This window comes from Rhinopithecus bieti, unplaced genomic scaffold (assembly GCF_001698545.2).
Source record: "Rhinopithecus bieti isolate Rb0 unplaced genomic scaffold, ASM169854v2 scaffold_10181, whole genome shotgun sequence".
Lineage (NCBI taxonomy): Eukaryota > Metazoa > Chordata > Mammalia > Primates > Cercopithecidae > Rhinopithecus > Rhinopithecus bieti.
The window spans coordinates 123,027-140,292 of NW_016806624.1; the positions used below are offsets into that span (position 1 = coordinate 123,027).

The window sequence follows — 17,266 nt, forward strand, 5'->3', positions numbered from 1 at the left end:
TGTACTTAGGAACACTACACAGCAGTTTGGCACTACACTTGTAGGCCCATCTTAACAGTGAAATCACCAACAAAAAGCACAACAATTCAAAGAACATAGCACTAAACAGACTACGTGCCTGTTTACAGCCTGAGTGCCAAAACGAGAAGACTTTGACCTCCACGCATATAGACGAACCCAAATTTTTCATCACTCTGTGTATGTCCACAAATGACCACAAAAGTGCTGCAATTGTTGATGTGGGGTTTCAAAAAAATTTTACTAAGTGAATTCAAAAATACAGAATTCACAAAGAATGAGAATAAACTGTACCTTGGTCATTGAAAAACACAGACTATGCGTTCCTAATAGTCAACAATTATCATAGCATCGAATTTAACTGAAGTAGTAACTTAATCCTCATATCAACCCTAAGAAACGGGTATTATTATCATGCTGAAAGTTTACGTAAGAATATATATCTAAAATATTGAGCCCTTATTTATGCCATGGTAGGAAAAGGACAAAAAGCTTTAAAAAAAAAATCTTTGAATGATCTTTCTATAACATTACTAAATTCAATTTTACTTTCAGCATTAAGGAACGTATTATTTTAATGTGAACGTAAACTAGAAGAAATACAAGATCTAAGAATTTGAAAGCAGAAAAAAATTTTTCAGAATTAAAAGAGCTTTCAAGAAAAAAAAGACAACTCTCTTCATTTCCACTCTGCTATTAGAGAACATTTTGACCATTAATGACTATATATACACACATGGTGCAGAACTAAGATTTAACAACTGTTAAGTAACGGCACTTCCTAAAGGTGAAAGCAGAAGTTTAAGAAATCAATGTCACTTACTATCACAGCAGCCAGTCTGATCTTTTTAAAACATGTCAAATCACGTCATACCCCTGCTTAAAACCCATGAATGGTTTCTAATTACCTTAAGAATAAAATTCAAACCCCTCTTTCCATGGTCTAAAAAGCCCTACCATAATCTGTGTCCTATCTATCCCCTCCAATCTCAAACACTCATGACCCTCACTCACTATGCCTCACCCATACTGACCACCATTCTGTTCCTTGAACACGTAAGTTCAATAAAAAAACATTTCCTCCCAAGAATCAGAATGTAGGTCTTTAGCATAGCAATGTTATGTAAAAACTACAAATCTAAAACTTTGCACTTCAAAATTTCAGGAACCACTCTTACAATCTAGATAGATTAACTACAATCACATAGTTCATTTCTTAATTCAATCCCTATCCAACACCACAAAGCTAGATTCAACTTCCAATTAAGAAGAGCTTTCAATAGCTTTAGGTTGCCTTTGAAGAAAATGGCACTTCTTTTAAAATAAATACGGCCAGAATTTTAAACCAAAATCAAGAGCCAGTAACAGTAATACCCTTTTAAATCTCACTTGGAAATCACCAAGGAAGAATTACTAAATTATGATTTAATTCTGCATAGTTAATGGAAAATATTTTGCCATGTTTTACCTTATCACATTTTCTCAATATCAGACAAAGGCCTATTTTTTCCCATTAACAAAGTTGTGGATGATTTCACATATTTTAAATGGACTTAGTCCTCATTAACTGAGAAATACAGTTACCTAGATAATCTATGCTATTTAAAATATTGAGTTTTAATAACTGATTTTCTAATGAATAATCTATTTGGGTTCTCAAATTTAAATGAATCCCCTATTACTCTCAGGAGTAAATCCAAAAACACAGTGTAAGCAGTGATGTTTGATAAAGTTGAAAAAAGAAAAAAAAGTTTAAGCAGTGATTTTTGAATCCTCTCCATAAAAAAAAAAAAAGAAGAAGATCCAAATGCAAATAATTTGAAGCTCTCTATTCAACTGGTCACATAGTTTAACGTTCACCTCTTTCATAAGAGCGCTTATAGTACTTACAGTAGTCAAAGGATTTGGGGTCGGTATTGGAAGCAATCCTGCACCAGGCATCAGACTTGTCATGGTTGGAGCAGGAGCCAATAAAGAGAGGGCTTTGGATTCCTCTGGGATTTTACCTGCAGAGGCAAGTTCCAAACATTACAAAAAGCAGAAACACCACACAAACTTTACACTATGATTTTACAATTACCCTTGCAGTTAAAAAATAATAATAATAAATGTATCTATCTATCAGATCCGTATAAAGAAATAAATAAGAACTTAAGTCTTTCCTTTTATCCTGCTCTACTAGGAAAAATAAAAGTGAGCAAAACTTCAAATATTAACAATCTCATTAATGGAATATTATTTTAAAACTGAATAATGTAGACAATTATTTAACACTTTGAGCTATGGGTCACCTGTACTGGAAACTTAATGTTCATGAACCAAACGATATCAAGCATGGACGCTTTCCCAGGACGGTGTTTTCGCGGTGATCGAAAGTTGTGTTACACATGACAACCGTTCGTGTTGGCTGCATCACTAATAGCACACAGAACATCAGATACAGAAAAGAAGAACATTTTTTAAAGTTTAATCCCCAGAAATGGCAAATAACCAAATTAGTCAAAAAAAAGAAAAAGAAAAAACAAATATGTGCGAATTGAAATTTCTTAATGAGTGCCCCTATCCGGTTACTGAAACTACCTATTTGTGATGCAAACAATTTTGATAACCCTCCAACAGATTCCATTTAATTTCAAATAGAAAACAAAAACTTACTCCATGTTATCAACTTCAATGTAAAACGAAGCCTACATCCATTCAGTTAGTAAGGCATCTCACCAACATCGAGATGCCTAAAAGAATTCAGTTCCAAAAAATTTGCCTTGGGAAACTACTAAAAATGTTTTAGGAAAAAAAAAAGTTCCCTGGTTTCAGAAAACTTCTTAAAATATTAACTTTTAGAACCAATTTATGTATACTTATCTGAAGGGGAAGTCAATGCCTTAGAGCTTGCTTAAAACATTTTAACTGCCTAATAAAATAGTAACACTAAAATAATCTAATAACATTAACTAGGAAAAAAAATCCCTACAACCTAAAAAAATGAAAAACTTACTCTGAAATAAGTACGATTTGTCATATTCATTTCTGAATTCTAACCAATCACTTCTGATAAGGACTGCAACTTTCCCATTATTTTTCCTTATCCCCTTAGGCATAAAAAAAAATTCTTAAACAGTTGACTACATGTGGATATATTTAGAAGAACACTCAGGTGGTAGCTGGTGAAGCATTTCCATTATTAATTCTCCAAAAGTGTTTTAAAAGACAATGTACAAAAGCATGCTAAACTGAAATATAGCATATGCAGTAAATTTTCACAAGCACCATGCCTGGTTTCAGTTGTAAAAATATTTAAAACAACCAGATGTGCAGAGATAAATCCCTAAACAATATTATCTGAATATATCTCTAAACATGGATGGAACTCAAGTCGGAAGTTAAAACTTGATTTAAATAATGGCTATGCCTTATTTATAGGAAGCAAATAAAAATTACATTTTATTAGCTTTAGTAAATGCCTACTATTTTCTAACTTTGCAGCTTCTAAGTTTATCTTACTTTATTAATTTCAAAAACAAAGTTATCTTTATTATTTCAGTATAAATTCTGGAGAACAGATTTCTTAACATGCATCAACAAAAGGCAGGTAGGCCTTATGGAAAACATCAAAAAACAATAATCTGCTTTATATGTATTAGTTATTGATAGTAACACATGTATTTATATATACCCACATATACACTATACTATTTATATTGATTTCACCTGTTTTATCTGTTCTAAATTGGTATTATCTTAAAAGGTTTGTAAAACCTGAACATTCTTGATAAATTGAGGTTTTGAGGCAGAAACTCTGTCTTCACTACCTTAATGTATGCACCTAAAGAAACTAAGAGTTCTTATCTAGTAATGTTCCAAATTTAATATTACTTGTCCATTAACAAGCAAAACTACCTATTGAAGACATTGTAGAAAGACTATACAAACAAAAAGGGTATTCAACACCGGCCAAAAGTTGACTACTTAGTGTTATGAAGTCTTTCACTTTTAGCTTAAATAAAATATCAGTAGGTTGTCAGACTCTCTCACTGCCTTTCACAAGAGTAATAAACTACTATAAATGTATAACTTCACTATAAGCACATTTTTAAACAAATTAACTGTTAATTACCATTCTAATTACTCTATATAGTTATTCTAATTACCTAAAGGTAATGGTAAAAGTACTTTAAGAAAAAGCTCCATTGCTTAATTTCCAAGACAGAATTCTACCAAATTTACCCTCCAAATAACAGAGTTTATAAAAGTATAAAACAAATAAGCATTTAGCATTTTTCCCAAACTATACTCCTCAAAGTCAACTGAGGAAAACATCTCTCACTGTATTAAAGTAATAGTCCTAATCTCAGAATCCATTTAGAAGCTAAAACCTCTGAAAATATTCAACAAAAAATTCGAGCTAACAAAACCTACATGCAAATAAGTTTCTCAAATATCCATTCCCCACATAGGCAACAAAGTCTTCGTAAGTCAAGGAAATAAGTTCTATAATAAATAACCATTATAAAAATGAAAGGCTCTTCTCCTCTACTCCCAGATTGTTATATTTACTTATTTTCCTTGATGATTCTGTATGCCTAAAATTTCAGGGGAAGGACAAAATCAGAAGCTATCAGTTTTATGAGAGATGTATACTAGGGGAAAAAAAAAACACTGGAAAAATGTTGCGCTGAGATCAGAAAGTGTTCCTGAGATACTTATCAGTGTTTTAATGTTTCAAGAACAAAATGTACCTTATCAGTCCATACACATGAATTAAGACTCACACTGAGCTTCACAACACTGTATCCTAATTTACCACATGAAAATTTGCTTTATCTTAAGGTTGAGCTCTGCTAATCATCTCCCAATATAATTTGCAACATGTTATGAACCCTTAATGAAATACCATTTACAAAGAACTGGGAAAACCAGCTCACAAGTTAAAGTGAAAGAGATTTAACAAAACAAAAACAAAAACGAAAACAAAAAAAGGGACAAAATAAAGAAAAAGAAATGAAATTAAAGTAAAACAATAAAAAACAGAGACAGGGCGTCCATCTTCTGCGGTTCAGACTCCGATCTCATTTCCCCAATGAAGATTTCACTTGACGGCAGGTTTAGTGGCATGGCAAACAATGCCTAACTCAGGCAAGTGTAACAGGTCTGCCTTGGCCAGTCTAGTCATCTAATAATGCACAAATATCACATAGAGAAAACATACAAAACCAAATTAATAGTCAAAATCCATCTACTAGAAAATGTGGACATAAAGTTATGACTGATGATTAGGCTGACACCCTTGTTATGTTTGACCGTTATCTTTTTCTACGTGTTAACATTTATAAAAAGAAATCTGAAATGCACGCAACAACAAAAAGAGGTCATATTTGGACAAGCATAATGAAAGCATATTTTATTTTGAAATGGCATGTTTTATTAACAAAGGCTAAGGCTTAATATGCATGAAACTGTTACATATCAAATGTTACTTTTACAACTTAGGATCTTCTCACATTACTGTCTGCACTAAAAAACAGCAATTCAAAGAAACTGAAAAAGCTTCTTAAAATTTTTTCTATGGTTTTTCTCACTTATGATGCTGTTTGTTCAACATCAAGGAAAGGATGCAGTCAGTGAGGTCAACAGAACACTGCTTGCTTATAGCACCACAGCACATCTCCTCTTACAGTACTCCACTGGAATACTTTCCTTTGGTTATTTCACACTTACTCTGCTATCTTTTTTAATACAATAATGCACTATTTCTTTGCTTGTAGTGCATAATCAGACTTTTAAAAGCTCACTGTGAAATTCTCGAGGTTCCCTAAATTCATCTCTGCTGTATTTAATACAACTAATGAAAAACACATATCTGAATGTTTCACCAATACCAATTGTAGGTTAGTGTTTTAAAATATTTACTTACTTATAAATTGCAATAAAAGTATGCTTAAATTTTTCTGTTCCAAAACAGTAAAACTGTCCAAGTTGTAATATTAAAAATATTAAAAAAGTACATCTGACTGTGCATTTATTCATCTCTATCAAGTAAAATAAACAATAGAAGGGACATCTACATGCCCATAATCTTGAACATGTATAACAAAATACAGTAGGGCTTCTCAGACATATGAAAGATTCTATGGGAATATAGCAGTTTCCAATCAAGCAACACTGATAAAATTATTCCTTCCAATTAAGTAATAAGCTAACATAATAAAAGATCCTGTGTTATTGGTGGCATTAATTTTCTGATATAATTAATATTCCACTTTAATAAACCTTTTACCTGATTTCTTTTTTCCCAGGCAGTTTCTCAGTATGAAATTTCACTACAAAGTTTGTAGAACAAAACCATTAACCAGCTCCTTTCCCACCTCACCAATCTGGGGCTCACGGTAGCCTTACAGATCAGCAGATAGATATATTTGGCCAATAATGAACTTTAATCCATTTTTATCTTCCCTACCCACTCTAACCCCCAAGCATGGGAAAGACACTTCCAAGTTTATCTGAAAAATACTGAGAATGTCCTATTCTGGGACTTCAAAAATGCCAGCCTGGTACTCACTGTATTACATATATAATAATGATCTCATGGTAACAATTAAGGTAAATTACCTTAAGAGTGTACTTGAAAGTATAAACTACAAATATTTTTCTTATAAATATCACTTAACCCCAATTTGCCAAAATGTGTACATTGTTTTCATTTGTAATAGTATTAATGTTTTTGTAATGTTTTGACGTCCCAGAACAGGCATTCTGAAATAAGCATAAAACCTTGAAAGCGCAGCAAACTGCTTATTATCTCTTATTTTAATGGTAGCCTGGCCACTAAAAGAGGTTTTAAAAATTACATATGAAAGCCCATCAAACTGTTTCCCATAAACTTTTAGGTTTAAAACAGTTTCAGTTACAATCATCCACCAGAGAAAATCTACTTAAAGACATTTTAAATAATAATAACCCAATTCTAAAATACTGTACACATGCTAGTCAGTGCTCTGAATAAAAGTTTATTACACACCAGAAGTGTCAAAATTCAGCACAGTCTATTATACGTGAGTGGCTCTGTAAATAGAAGTTACTAAAAAATATTAGTAATAATTAGTTCTTAAAGCAGTTTAGGTCATAAAATTTAATGGATTAAGGCCTTTGTTCCTATCTTCAAGAACTATTTCCTTTATGGAGGCTTTGGAAAATTGCTTTCCTTTTTTTCCAACACTCCTCCTGCCCCTTTCTGGGGCCAATAAAAGAAAAAATTAAATTCCAGTTGCAAAGCAAACAATTACACTGAATATAAAATAATGATCTCATAGTAACAATTAAGGTAAATTACCTTAAGAGTGTACTTGAAAGTATAAATTACAAATATTTTTCTTATAAATATCACTTAACCCCAATTTGCCAAAATGTGTACATTGTTTTCATTTGTAATAGTATTAATATTGAACACACAGGGTATATGCTTAATTACACATTTAAAATAATTTCCCATATCAATTTTTTTTAATTTCAGAAAGTTTTCTTTGCAATCTGCAAATTGACTACAGAAAGCCAAAGCAAACCAGAAGCCAATTTATGAATGTTAAATTGTAAAATCTCAAAAGTACATAAGTCATAAATTAACCATTTTAATATTACTATTAGGTAAAAATGTTTACCTTCTCCAAATTTCATTCTTACTTTCATACACATACCAAGAGTATTGTCTACTTGCCAATCTCTAGGAAAGCTAAAGGCAATTAACAGACAGGACAGAAATTAAAATAAGAGGAAAAAAGTGAGATACCAACCTTCTGCACAAGGAACAACTATCAGAGCTCTGTCAATAAAAACCGTGTTAGTTAGATGCTGGGCCACGCCAACACTTGATGGATCACGAAACTTAACATAACATACTTTGGAGGAAAAAGCAAGAGGTGCGTTGCTGCAAGATAAAAAGAAAAACAATTGAACTAATAAACATTTGCTTGGTTTTATCATTTTCACTTAAAATTTCTTTCTTAATCTTTACATAATCTTACGAAATTAAGACTTTAAAACTTTTTGTTGTTAAGGATCATTAGCACATAAAATAGTGAAATTTAGTCATTTAATGGTGATTTGCCTACCGAGACAGAAGGCAATCGACGCAGGCCTATTGCGTTACTTGTAAAACTTGGAACTCTAATTAATCAATCCTTAATCCGAGTGAAATGTAATAAAAGGTAATTTAACCCAAAATTAACTCAAAAGTGTATCATATGTAAGCAAAATCCCTTTATAAAAGCTCCAATCCTCAAGATTTCAAATTTTATCGTATTCCAACTCTTCTTAAATGTGTTTCCCAAGCATTTAGATCACTAAAAAACTTCACAACAGTCTTAGAAACAATCAGGTAATATGGAATTTAAATTAAGGTCTTTTGCATACACCAGAGCTGGACAGTGATATGGTTTTCCAGACAAAAGATTTTACAAACAAAATCTTACATATTTTATAGGCAAAACAGCATAGACTCTAACTGGTCCTACTTGATTCAGTTCAATCCAGGCAGGCCTATAGTAAAAATGAACCAGACATAGCACAAATGAAAGGAACTTTTCCTAAAATGAATACATCCTGTTAAGATTCGAAAATACACTATCCTCATGGATTATCATTTTGTCAGCCTATCCATAATTACTTTTCATTAAAATCTATAACTGTTTAGCAGGACGAAACTAAGTACATATGTAAACTGTAACATAGATTTTATGCTAAAATCTATTTGAAATATTTAAGATTTTCACACTAAAAAAAGAGATCACTTGAAAAATACATGACTTAATAGTCAGTTACTTTTGTTTACAAAACAGGAAAGAAAATCGACTACAATTCCGGAACTAGTAAATGGCAAAGTTAACATCTAACATCTAATCATCTAATTCCAAACTTCATGCAACTGTAATCATTCAACTAACCAAGAATCTTTAAACCATTCTGATATATTGTTAAATTAGCAATTCCACAAACAGTCATTTTTAAAATCCAAAAATCCAGATTTCTTTGTAATTCTTCACGTTCAGGAACAAATCCATCTTTAAACAATGTAAAATAACCACATTAATAATGGTTAAATTTATATACTTATGCTATTAACCAAACAATGTGATAACAAAATGTATCTGCATTTAGAACTTAAAACTATTAACATTATTAACACAATTAGTAAGGCCAAAGTTGAAAATAAAAGATGTACTTCTTAGCATCCAACTCACTTCTGCCTAAGGGCATCCAATTCAGGATTCACATCAGCCCTCACCAAAAATCCCTCTTTACCCAACCCAACACCTAAGACAAAGCAATTTGTGTACTGACACTGAGGTAATCATATCCACATCCAGACTTAACTCACCACCTTTACATGACCAAATTGCCAATTCAGGCCTCTTGTGAGCTCTAGACTCCCACTCCCACGTCCAAGTGCCTGCTGGAATATTACACCTTGATGGTCACTAAATAAGTCCAAAATACATTCATCAACCTCCTTCCTTACCAGTCTTGCCCTCTGTCCCCTATATTCCATATCTCCGTAAAAGATACCATCATATTACCCAAGTCTGAAACCTAGGAGTCACTAGAGTGACCGTCCTAAGCCCTGCCCACCAACTATTTCCAAAGCTCTTTCCAGGTACACAATAAAATTTCATTTTTCTGTTCCGTTAAGTTAGGTGTGGCCATGTAACCTGCTTTGGTCAGTTAAATATGAGCAGAACCAACATGTGTCACTATTCTGAAGAAGCTTTGAGAACCACTGTTTGGCTCTTTTCCTCTGCCACAATGACTGGCAACATTCAAAAGATGGTTGGGACTCATCAACTTCATCCCAGAATGAATAACCACAATGAATAAAGTTCCCACCCCCATGATTTTAGTCTTAAAAATAGTATTTTGTCAGCCAGGCAGGGTGGCTCATGCCTGTAATCCTAGCACTATGGGAGGCAGAGGCAGGCAGATCACCCGATGTCAGGAGTTCGAGACCAGCCCGGCCAACATGATGAAACCCCGTCTCTACTACAAATACAAAACTTAGCTGGCTGTGGTGGCACACTCCTGCAATCCCAGCTACTTAGGAGGCTGAGGCACAAGAATCGCTTGAACCCGGGAGACAGAGGTTGCAGTGAGCTGAGATCATACCACACTGCACTCCAGCCTGGGCAAGAGAGTGAGACTGTGTCTCAAAAAAGAAAAAAAAAATTGTCAAACTACAAAGATTTGAAGTTATTTCCAAAACTCTACTTATTCTAACTGAAAAATTATCCTTGACCTTTCTGTACTCCTCATCCAATTGGTCAATAAATCCTGCTTAGAGTACCTTCTAAATATTTGTCACATTGATTTTTTCACCATTCTCATTACCAATGCCTTAATTCAGACCCTCATCATTTCTCATGTGGATTACTAAACAGCTCTTAACAAATCACACAGCACCCAACCTCAAATCCTTACTAATGGTCTTCCACAAAAACTCCCACAGTGATCTTTCTAAACACTAAATTTCACTGTGTCACTCCACATATTAAATTTCCTTAAAGTACTATTCTGTTCTTGCCTCACCATGTAAACGATGATAACCAAAAATTATACCTGTGGTTCCAACAACACATCAAAAACGTTAAGGGTCTTCATATATGCTGTTCCATTTGGTTATGGTATCCTAACTCCCATTTTGAATGCTAATTCCACTTTTCTTCAAGGCTCAAATTTCCAAGTCTTCTGGTAAACCATCTTAAGATACGACAATCATTAGGTACAGCCTCCTACATGTGCTACCAAGACATTCTATATTGTTCCAGCACAGGCCTTAGCATGGTTTCCTTATGTGAAACCCTCAACAGATCCTGTAAGCTTCTCTAGCCACAAGTGATTAGTCACCAGTCTCAAGGGCCCATTTCCCTGGCTGACCAGCAACCTATAATTTGGGAAGTCAGGCTCAACCAAATGAGCTAGATCAATCAATCAGGTTCTCTCTATTGGGCTGGAAGGTGACTTACAGTAAGCTGTAAGCCAAATGATGAGTACAGAATAGGTATGCAAAGAAATAGAGTAGACAGAAACAAACTGAATTAATAAACACTGGAGAGAAAGAAGCAGATAGTCATCTTGATTGCTGATACTCTTTCAGTTCCCAGTCATAATTCCCATGAGGCCTGGCTGTACTACAATCTTTATTTTTCAATGTAGTGAAATCTTTCTTTTTAATAATAATGTCTCTTCTTGATCTACCTTGGGTAACACTGTTTCTGTCCTTTGTAACCGAAAACAGTCTATGATTACAATAACCTACTTAAAGCCCTAGCAATTCCAACAGGAATAACTCTTTTGCCTCTGAAACCTTCAAGAGCCTGACAGTCATCACTGAAGCAACAATTACTAAATTGACCAATCCTTTGGTGAAGGAATGTAAACGTAAGTAAGAACTACTGAAAACTAGAACCACATTTCCAAATACCCCTAGTTGAAATCTACTTCATTTCAAATTTAAAACATCCACAGAAATATGCACTCTGAGTCTGGATTGTAATGTAACTATATGTGAAGATACGCCACCAACATTTCACAAGCCTGGGAACTGGTTAAAAAAATGTTGGTCTGTTCTGAATAGCATTATCATGGAAGTATGGACACTAGGTATGGCTACCCCACTAATTTAAGCAATTTTTTTTTTTTTTTTTTTTTTTTGAGACAGAGTCTCACACTACCGCCCTAGCTGGAGTGCAATGGCGGGACCTTGGCTCACTGCAATCTCCGCCTTCCACGTTCATGCGATTCTCCTGCTGCCTCCCAAGTAGCTGGGATTACAGGTGCACACCACCACACCCAGCTAATTTTTTGTATTTTTAGTAGAAACGAGATTTCACTATGTTGGCAAGACTGGTCTTGAACTCCTGACCTTGTGATCCGCCTGCCTCGGCTTCCCAAAGTGCTGGGATTACAGGCGTGGACCACTGCACCCGGCCAATTTTCTTAATTTTCATTTCCAATTACCTTCCTTAAAATAGAATAAAGATCAACTTACATTTACTTTATAAAAATACAAATATTTGGAATTTTCAGGAAAGGTCACACTATTTTATTTTGACCATCATAAACTAAAATTATTAGAGTGGCAAGCCAACATACAGACAGCTCATCAAACAAATGTGTACTTGCTTGTGCCCAGGAATTCAAGACCAGCCTGGGCAACAGAGGAAGACCTTGGGGGAAAAAACAAATAAAAGGGGGTGACATATTCCATTTGGTCTAAACGTATCCATCTATAGAAACTAGCAGGCCAGGCACAGAGGCTCACATCTGTCGTCCCAGCACTTTAGGAGGCCAAAGCAGGCAGACTCTTTAAGCCCAGGAGTTTGACTCCAGCCTGCGTAACATGGTGAAATCCTGTCTCTACTTACTAAATAAATAAATTAAATAAATAAAATTTTTAAAATAAATTTTAAAAAAGAAAGTAGCAGTACCCAAATTTAGAATTTTAGCAGGTTTTAGTTTTGATCTCATTCGTTGACTTAAGTTTTTGGTTTTTTAAAAATACAAAATCTTACCATTTTCAAAAAAAATTAAAACTTCTCACTGGGTAGTAAAACGCAGAAACCAAAAAACCAACTTTTTGGGCATCAATTAAATTTCTTGGCCCTAATGGGTTATTTTGTCTTTTATTAAACATAATAATAGCACTATACAATATTTTTAAAGCCAGTGAGGTAATAATATGTCCAATATTTTATCAGTACATTAATATATACATCCTTTAGAGGACAGAGGACCTACCAAAAAAGATACGCCAAAACATAAGCAAAGCATACAGTATCATGTACAAAAATATTAGTTGGTGCATTATTTGTAACAGGGTTTCTCCACTGGGCTTCAGTGGCCCTATGGATTAGCACAATTCCTCCTGTTTAAGACTACTTATGCATTGCTAACATTTACCCACTAAACGCCTACAGGCCCTCCAATCATTGTTGACAATCAAAAATACACACCTCCCAATGTTTCTAGCTAAAATCCACTAATTTGAAATACCAAAAAAAGCAATCAAAATATCCAACAATAGAATTTCAAAAACACACAATACACTCAGAAATTACTAATCTCTAAATATTATTACTATAAATAAAACAACAATATGGAAAATGCTTATGACAAATTAAGTGAAAAAAGTTTAAAATCACAGTGTATGATTCCTTTGATTACACTATACTACATATGTTACATAATGATAGCACTATACAATTATTTTTAAAACCAATGAGGTAATATGTCCAATATTTATTAATGCATGTGAAAAGGACTGCAGGGAAATACATGGAAATGGAAAGAAGCTTTGATAGAGTGGTGGGATCACAAGTGCTGTTTCCTTTTCTCTATTTTCTATAAAGTGGTTTTAGTGGGTTTTTTTTTAAACTAAATAAACTTAAATAAGTAGTTGACAGATTTTTCCACTCTTTCTTAGAACTTCTGAAGACCAGAGAAGTGAAGGAAATCAAGCAAAAAAAATCAACACAGGAAAAATACCTAGTGTAACAAATCAGGATAGGCTTACCCTTCAGGGTTTAGTTACCTGAAGGGGGTCACGGGGAACTTACAGGGTGCAGATAATCCTGTGCTGGTTATACAGGTATAGGCCTACTTTGTAAAGAATCACCGATCTGCGCTTACCATCTGTGCACTTCTCTGTAGGTACATTAAACCTCAATGAAAAATTTACCGAAAAAACAACAAGGATTTCTTACTTGTGTAAGAAAGTTTTCACAAGCTGTGAGATTGATTTATCGTGCAAAAAGTTAATAGTAACTCTACATATTTATCAACTGGCAGCACAAAAAAAGGATGACAAATTGCAAATAAAAATTAATGCTTACAGTGAATGTTCACAATTCCCTAACCTTAAAAAATTCTTAATGTTTAAAATACAAAGATGAAACTCAACCACTGCATCATGCCAAAAGAATTAAGTTTAAAATCTGAATTTTCATATTAGCAACTTAAGCCATTTTTTTTTAAGAGATAGGGATCTCAATATGTTACTCAGGTTGGAATCAAACCGTGGGCTCAAGCTATTCATTCACCCACCACAGCCTCCTGAGTAGCTGGGTGCACACCACCACACCTGGCTCAATCATAAAATTTTAATGAGAAACTATTTTCACGTTCTATTACTGTATTTCCAATATACTTGGAAATATATATATATGGAAATAAATACACGAATATATTTCCAAATTTAAAACGATTAAGTTTCTACTCGGTTCTAAAGATGTCATAAAATAATTTATGTGACACTGTAAAACAATATATTTTCAATACAACTACTACTATTGCAATTTTTATCCATTTCGGTCCAAATCTGCAAACACGTCTTCTAATAAAAGGACCAGGCAATGACAACTTCATTACGAAGCAGAAAACCTGTGAATAAAGCATGTTAATATTGCTTTAAAACATGAATGAGGGATCTAGTATTGCACTTAGGGAAAAACTAGTTAAGGATTTTGCCTGGCCTATATATGTTACATGTATGCAATAATTTTGCTTTACGTGTTACAGTTTGTGACACACACTACCGTAATCTTCCATATGTTTAAGTACTTTTTATTCTCTTTGACTTTTAAACTCCAAGTAATAACACCTGATTTCAAAAAAGTAGTCCATTACTGTCAGTTAATAACTGCTAATGTGTTGTCACCCAAACCCAGGTTTCAACCAAATAAATGTTATGTTGATAATGAAGAACATTCTGCAATATATTTCTTCTAACTATGAGATACCTTATTACCACAGCCTTGAAAGCAAGATTTACAAAGGTTCATGTACAAAATATTTTACTGATTGATTCCAATGCCTGCAGGATACGGCACTCACCCCAAACAATTCTCAATTATTAAGAAATGTTCTGAGAGCTTAAATTGAGATGGCTGAAAGCATTTCCACAAGTTAATTAAAGCAATAATGCCATGGTTAATCAATCAAAATGTATGTGCGTGCACTTATGCAGTATTCTCTTCAGAAATGTATTACCTGAATCTCGTCATGAAGAAATATAAAGAGATATATATATGCACATATCTCTACATATCTCATCTATATAAACTCAGATTATGGGTCATTTTACAAGACAAAATGAACTACAAAACAAAATGTCAATGTCACGACTTTAAAATATTTTAAAAGGGGACGGGACTGTACTAGATTAAAGGAGATAACTATTAATACATGGATTACTTGGCATATTCAAGGGAGACAGTATATCTAATTATATACTACATCAAAAACAGACAAAAAAGCATTATTAGAATAACTGGGGAAATTTTAATAATCAACTGTGGCCAAAAAAAGACAAAATGCTCGTGAAGGGAACATGGATGTTCAATGTATTACTCTTTCAACTTTTCTGTATGCATGAAATATTCCAAAACAAAAGCAGACAAGAAAACTTAAAAGTAAATCTTAAATAACCACACAACTTTTACATAGCTATGCAGCAACACTGTTATAACCTAAGATAGAAAACTAAAGAAAAACAGGTCTAAATGCATCACTAAGAAATAAATCACTTTCTTTTTTAAAGAAAGAAATCTTGGGTAACAATTACCCCTTCCCTCAAAGGATTTTGATATAGTGAACAAAAAACAGAGGATCTTAATACTGTAAGATCTACTATTAAAAAAAAAAAATGTTTCTGTGTGCAAGAATGTGAACAACGTGCAAACCCCTTGCGAGTTTTCTAAATAGGTAACATCTTACGAGGGAAATTTTACCATTCCAAAATACACCATCTGGGAAGTGGCCGCGAGCCGTGAATGCCAGCCAAGATCTGGATTTTAAATGTATACGGCAGGGATAACCCTGCACCGACTGACACTTTTTCTGAAAGCTCTGGGACAGTGTGACCTTTCAGGAGGAAAATTTAATCTGTTGCCAAAACGGCGAACAGACATGATTTTTGGGAACATGGATGCGCTCGGTTAGATAAACCAAGATGCTAAGTTTTGTGTGACCGTCCTGGGAAACAAATACAGCCCCAGTTCCATCTTGTCATCAGCAGCAGGCTTTCTCGTCAGCAAAACGGCCTGACACCAAGGCCTTAAAAACTGGACAGTGGCTCAGGCGCGGTCTCCGCGATTTTCAGAGTGCAAAAACGCGATGAGGCGTTTGCCATGAGGGCTGTTCCGGGCCCACCTGCGGCCATCTTAAGTTCGGGGGGAAATAAGGAGTAGGGGGCACGGAATGCGAAGACCCATGAGCTAACACAAGTCCCGGAGGCATGGAAAGGGCAACCATTCTAAATCCTTGGTAAGGGCTCCGTGCACTAGTTAACCCCCCAAATCCGACTAATAAGGAGAGCCGGACGGCGGAACCCGGTGCCGTAATCAAATATGGGCACCAAGGTAAACCCGGGCGATCACGTGACACGCACCGCGCGCCCGCGTCCGCGCTCTCCCCCACTCCTCGGCTCCGGAGGTCTCTATGGCGCCCGCGCCCCTCCCCCAGCCGAGCTCCAGCACTTACTCCGGGGGGTAGAGCCGCAGCTCCTCGATTTCTCCTAGGAAGGAAAAAAGCGTCCGCATCTGCTCACTGGTCACCGCCGACGACAGATTCGTCACCTGAATCACCGACGTGGGGGTGAGGCCGAAGCCTAAGCCCAAACCGAAGCCGCCGCCGCTGTTCATCCCGACCCTGCTGCCGCTGCCTTCCCGCTCCCCAACGTCTACGACGCGTCAGCGACGGAACCGGGAAAGCGGAGAACGCGCGGCCGCGAGCGCGCTCCCGCTGGCGAATTCACAGCGCCGGGCAGATCTAGCCGCCCATTTCACAACTCCCCTGCTCCCGGGGCTGCGCACGCCAGCCGGAAGCGTCGCCCCGGCAACCCGGCGGGTCTCGCGCGGCTGGGGCCTCCTGTTCCCGGGTGCCTGGGGCTGTTGCTGCTACTGGTTTCACCGCGAGTATTTTTTTTTATCGGTGTTTTTGTTTTCCCCAGAGGTCGATGCGAATCTTGTGCTCCTGTCTACCCGGTTCCTTCCGGTCTCGGACTGGGAAACCAAGCGGCCTGTCCTGCTGGTGCGGGACTGTAAAGGAGGAATGACTCTTCGGTAACACAGAAAAACACTTGACCAAACTATAGGGCATCCTTATCACATACAGGCAGCACCCCAACTCCAACTATTTAAAAAAATTGGCAAGCGTCCTAATTGTGAAAAAAACAAAATTTTACAAAATGTGTAGGTTCAGGTTGAAT

The 17,266-nt window shown here is 35.5% G+C and overlaps 1 protein-coding gene across 1 annotated transcript in view; it reads right to left on the reverse strand.

Annotated features, from left to right (window-relative positions):
- SREK1 (splicing regulatory glutamic acid and lysine rich protein 1) overlaps positions 1-16,914 on the reverse strand; it is a 38,658-nt gene extending 21,744 nt beyond the window's left edge. The window contains 3 exon segments of the mRNA XM_017877097.1: positions 1,909-2,024; positions 7,803-7,936; positions 16,540-16,914. Of these exon segments, the coding sequence (XP_017732586.1) occupies positions 1,909-2,024; positions 7,803-7,936; positions 16,540-16,700 (411 nt within the window). The 5' untranslated portion in view covers positions 16,701-16,914.
- Positions 16,915-17,266: the final 352 nt, after the last annotated feature.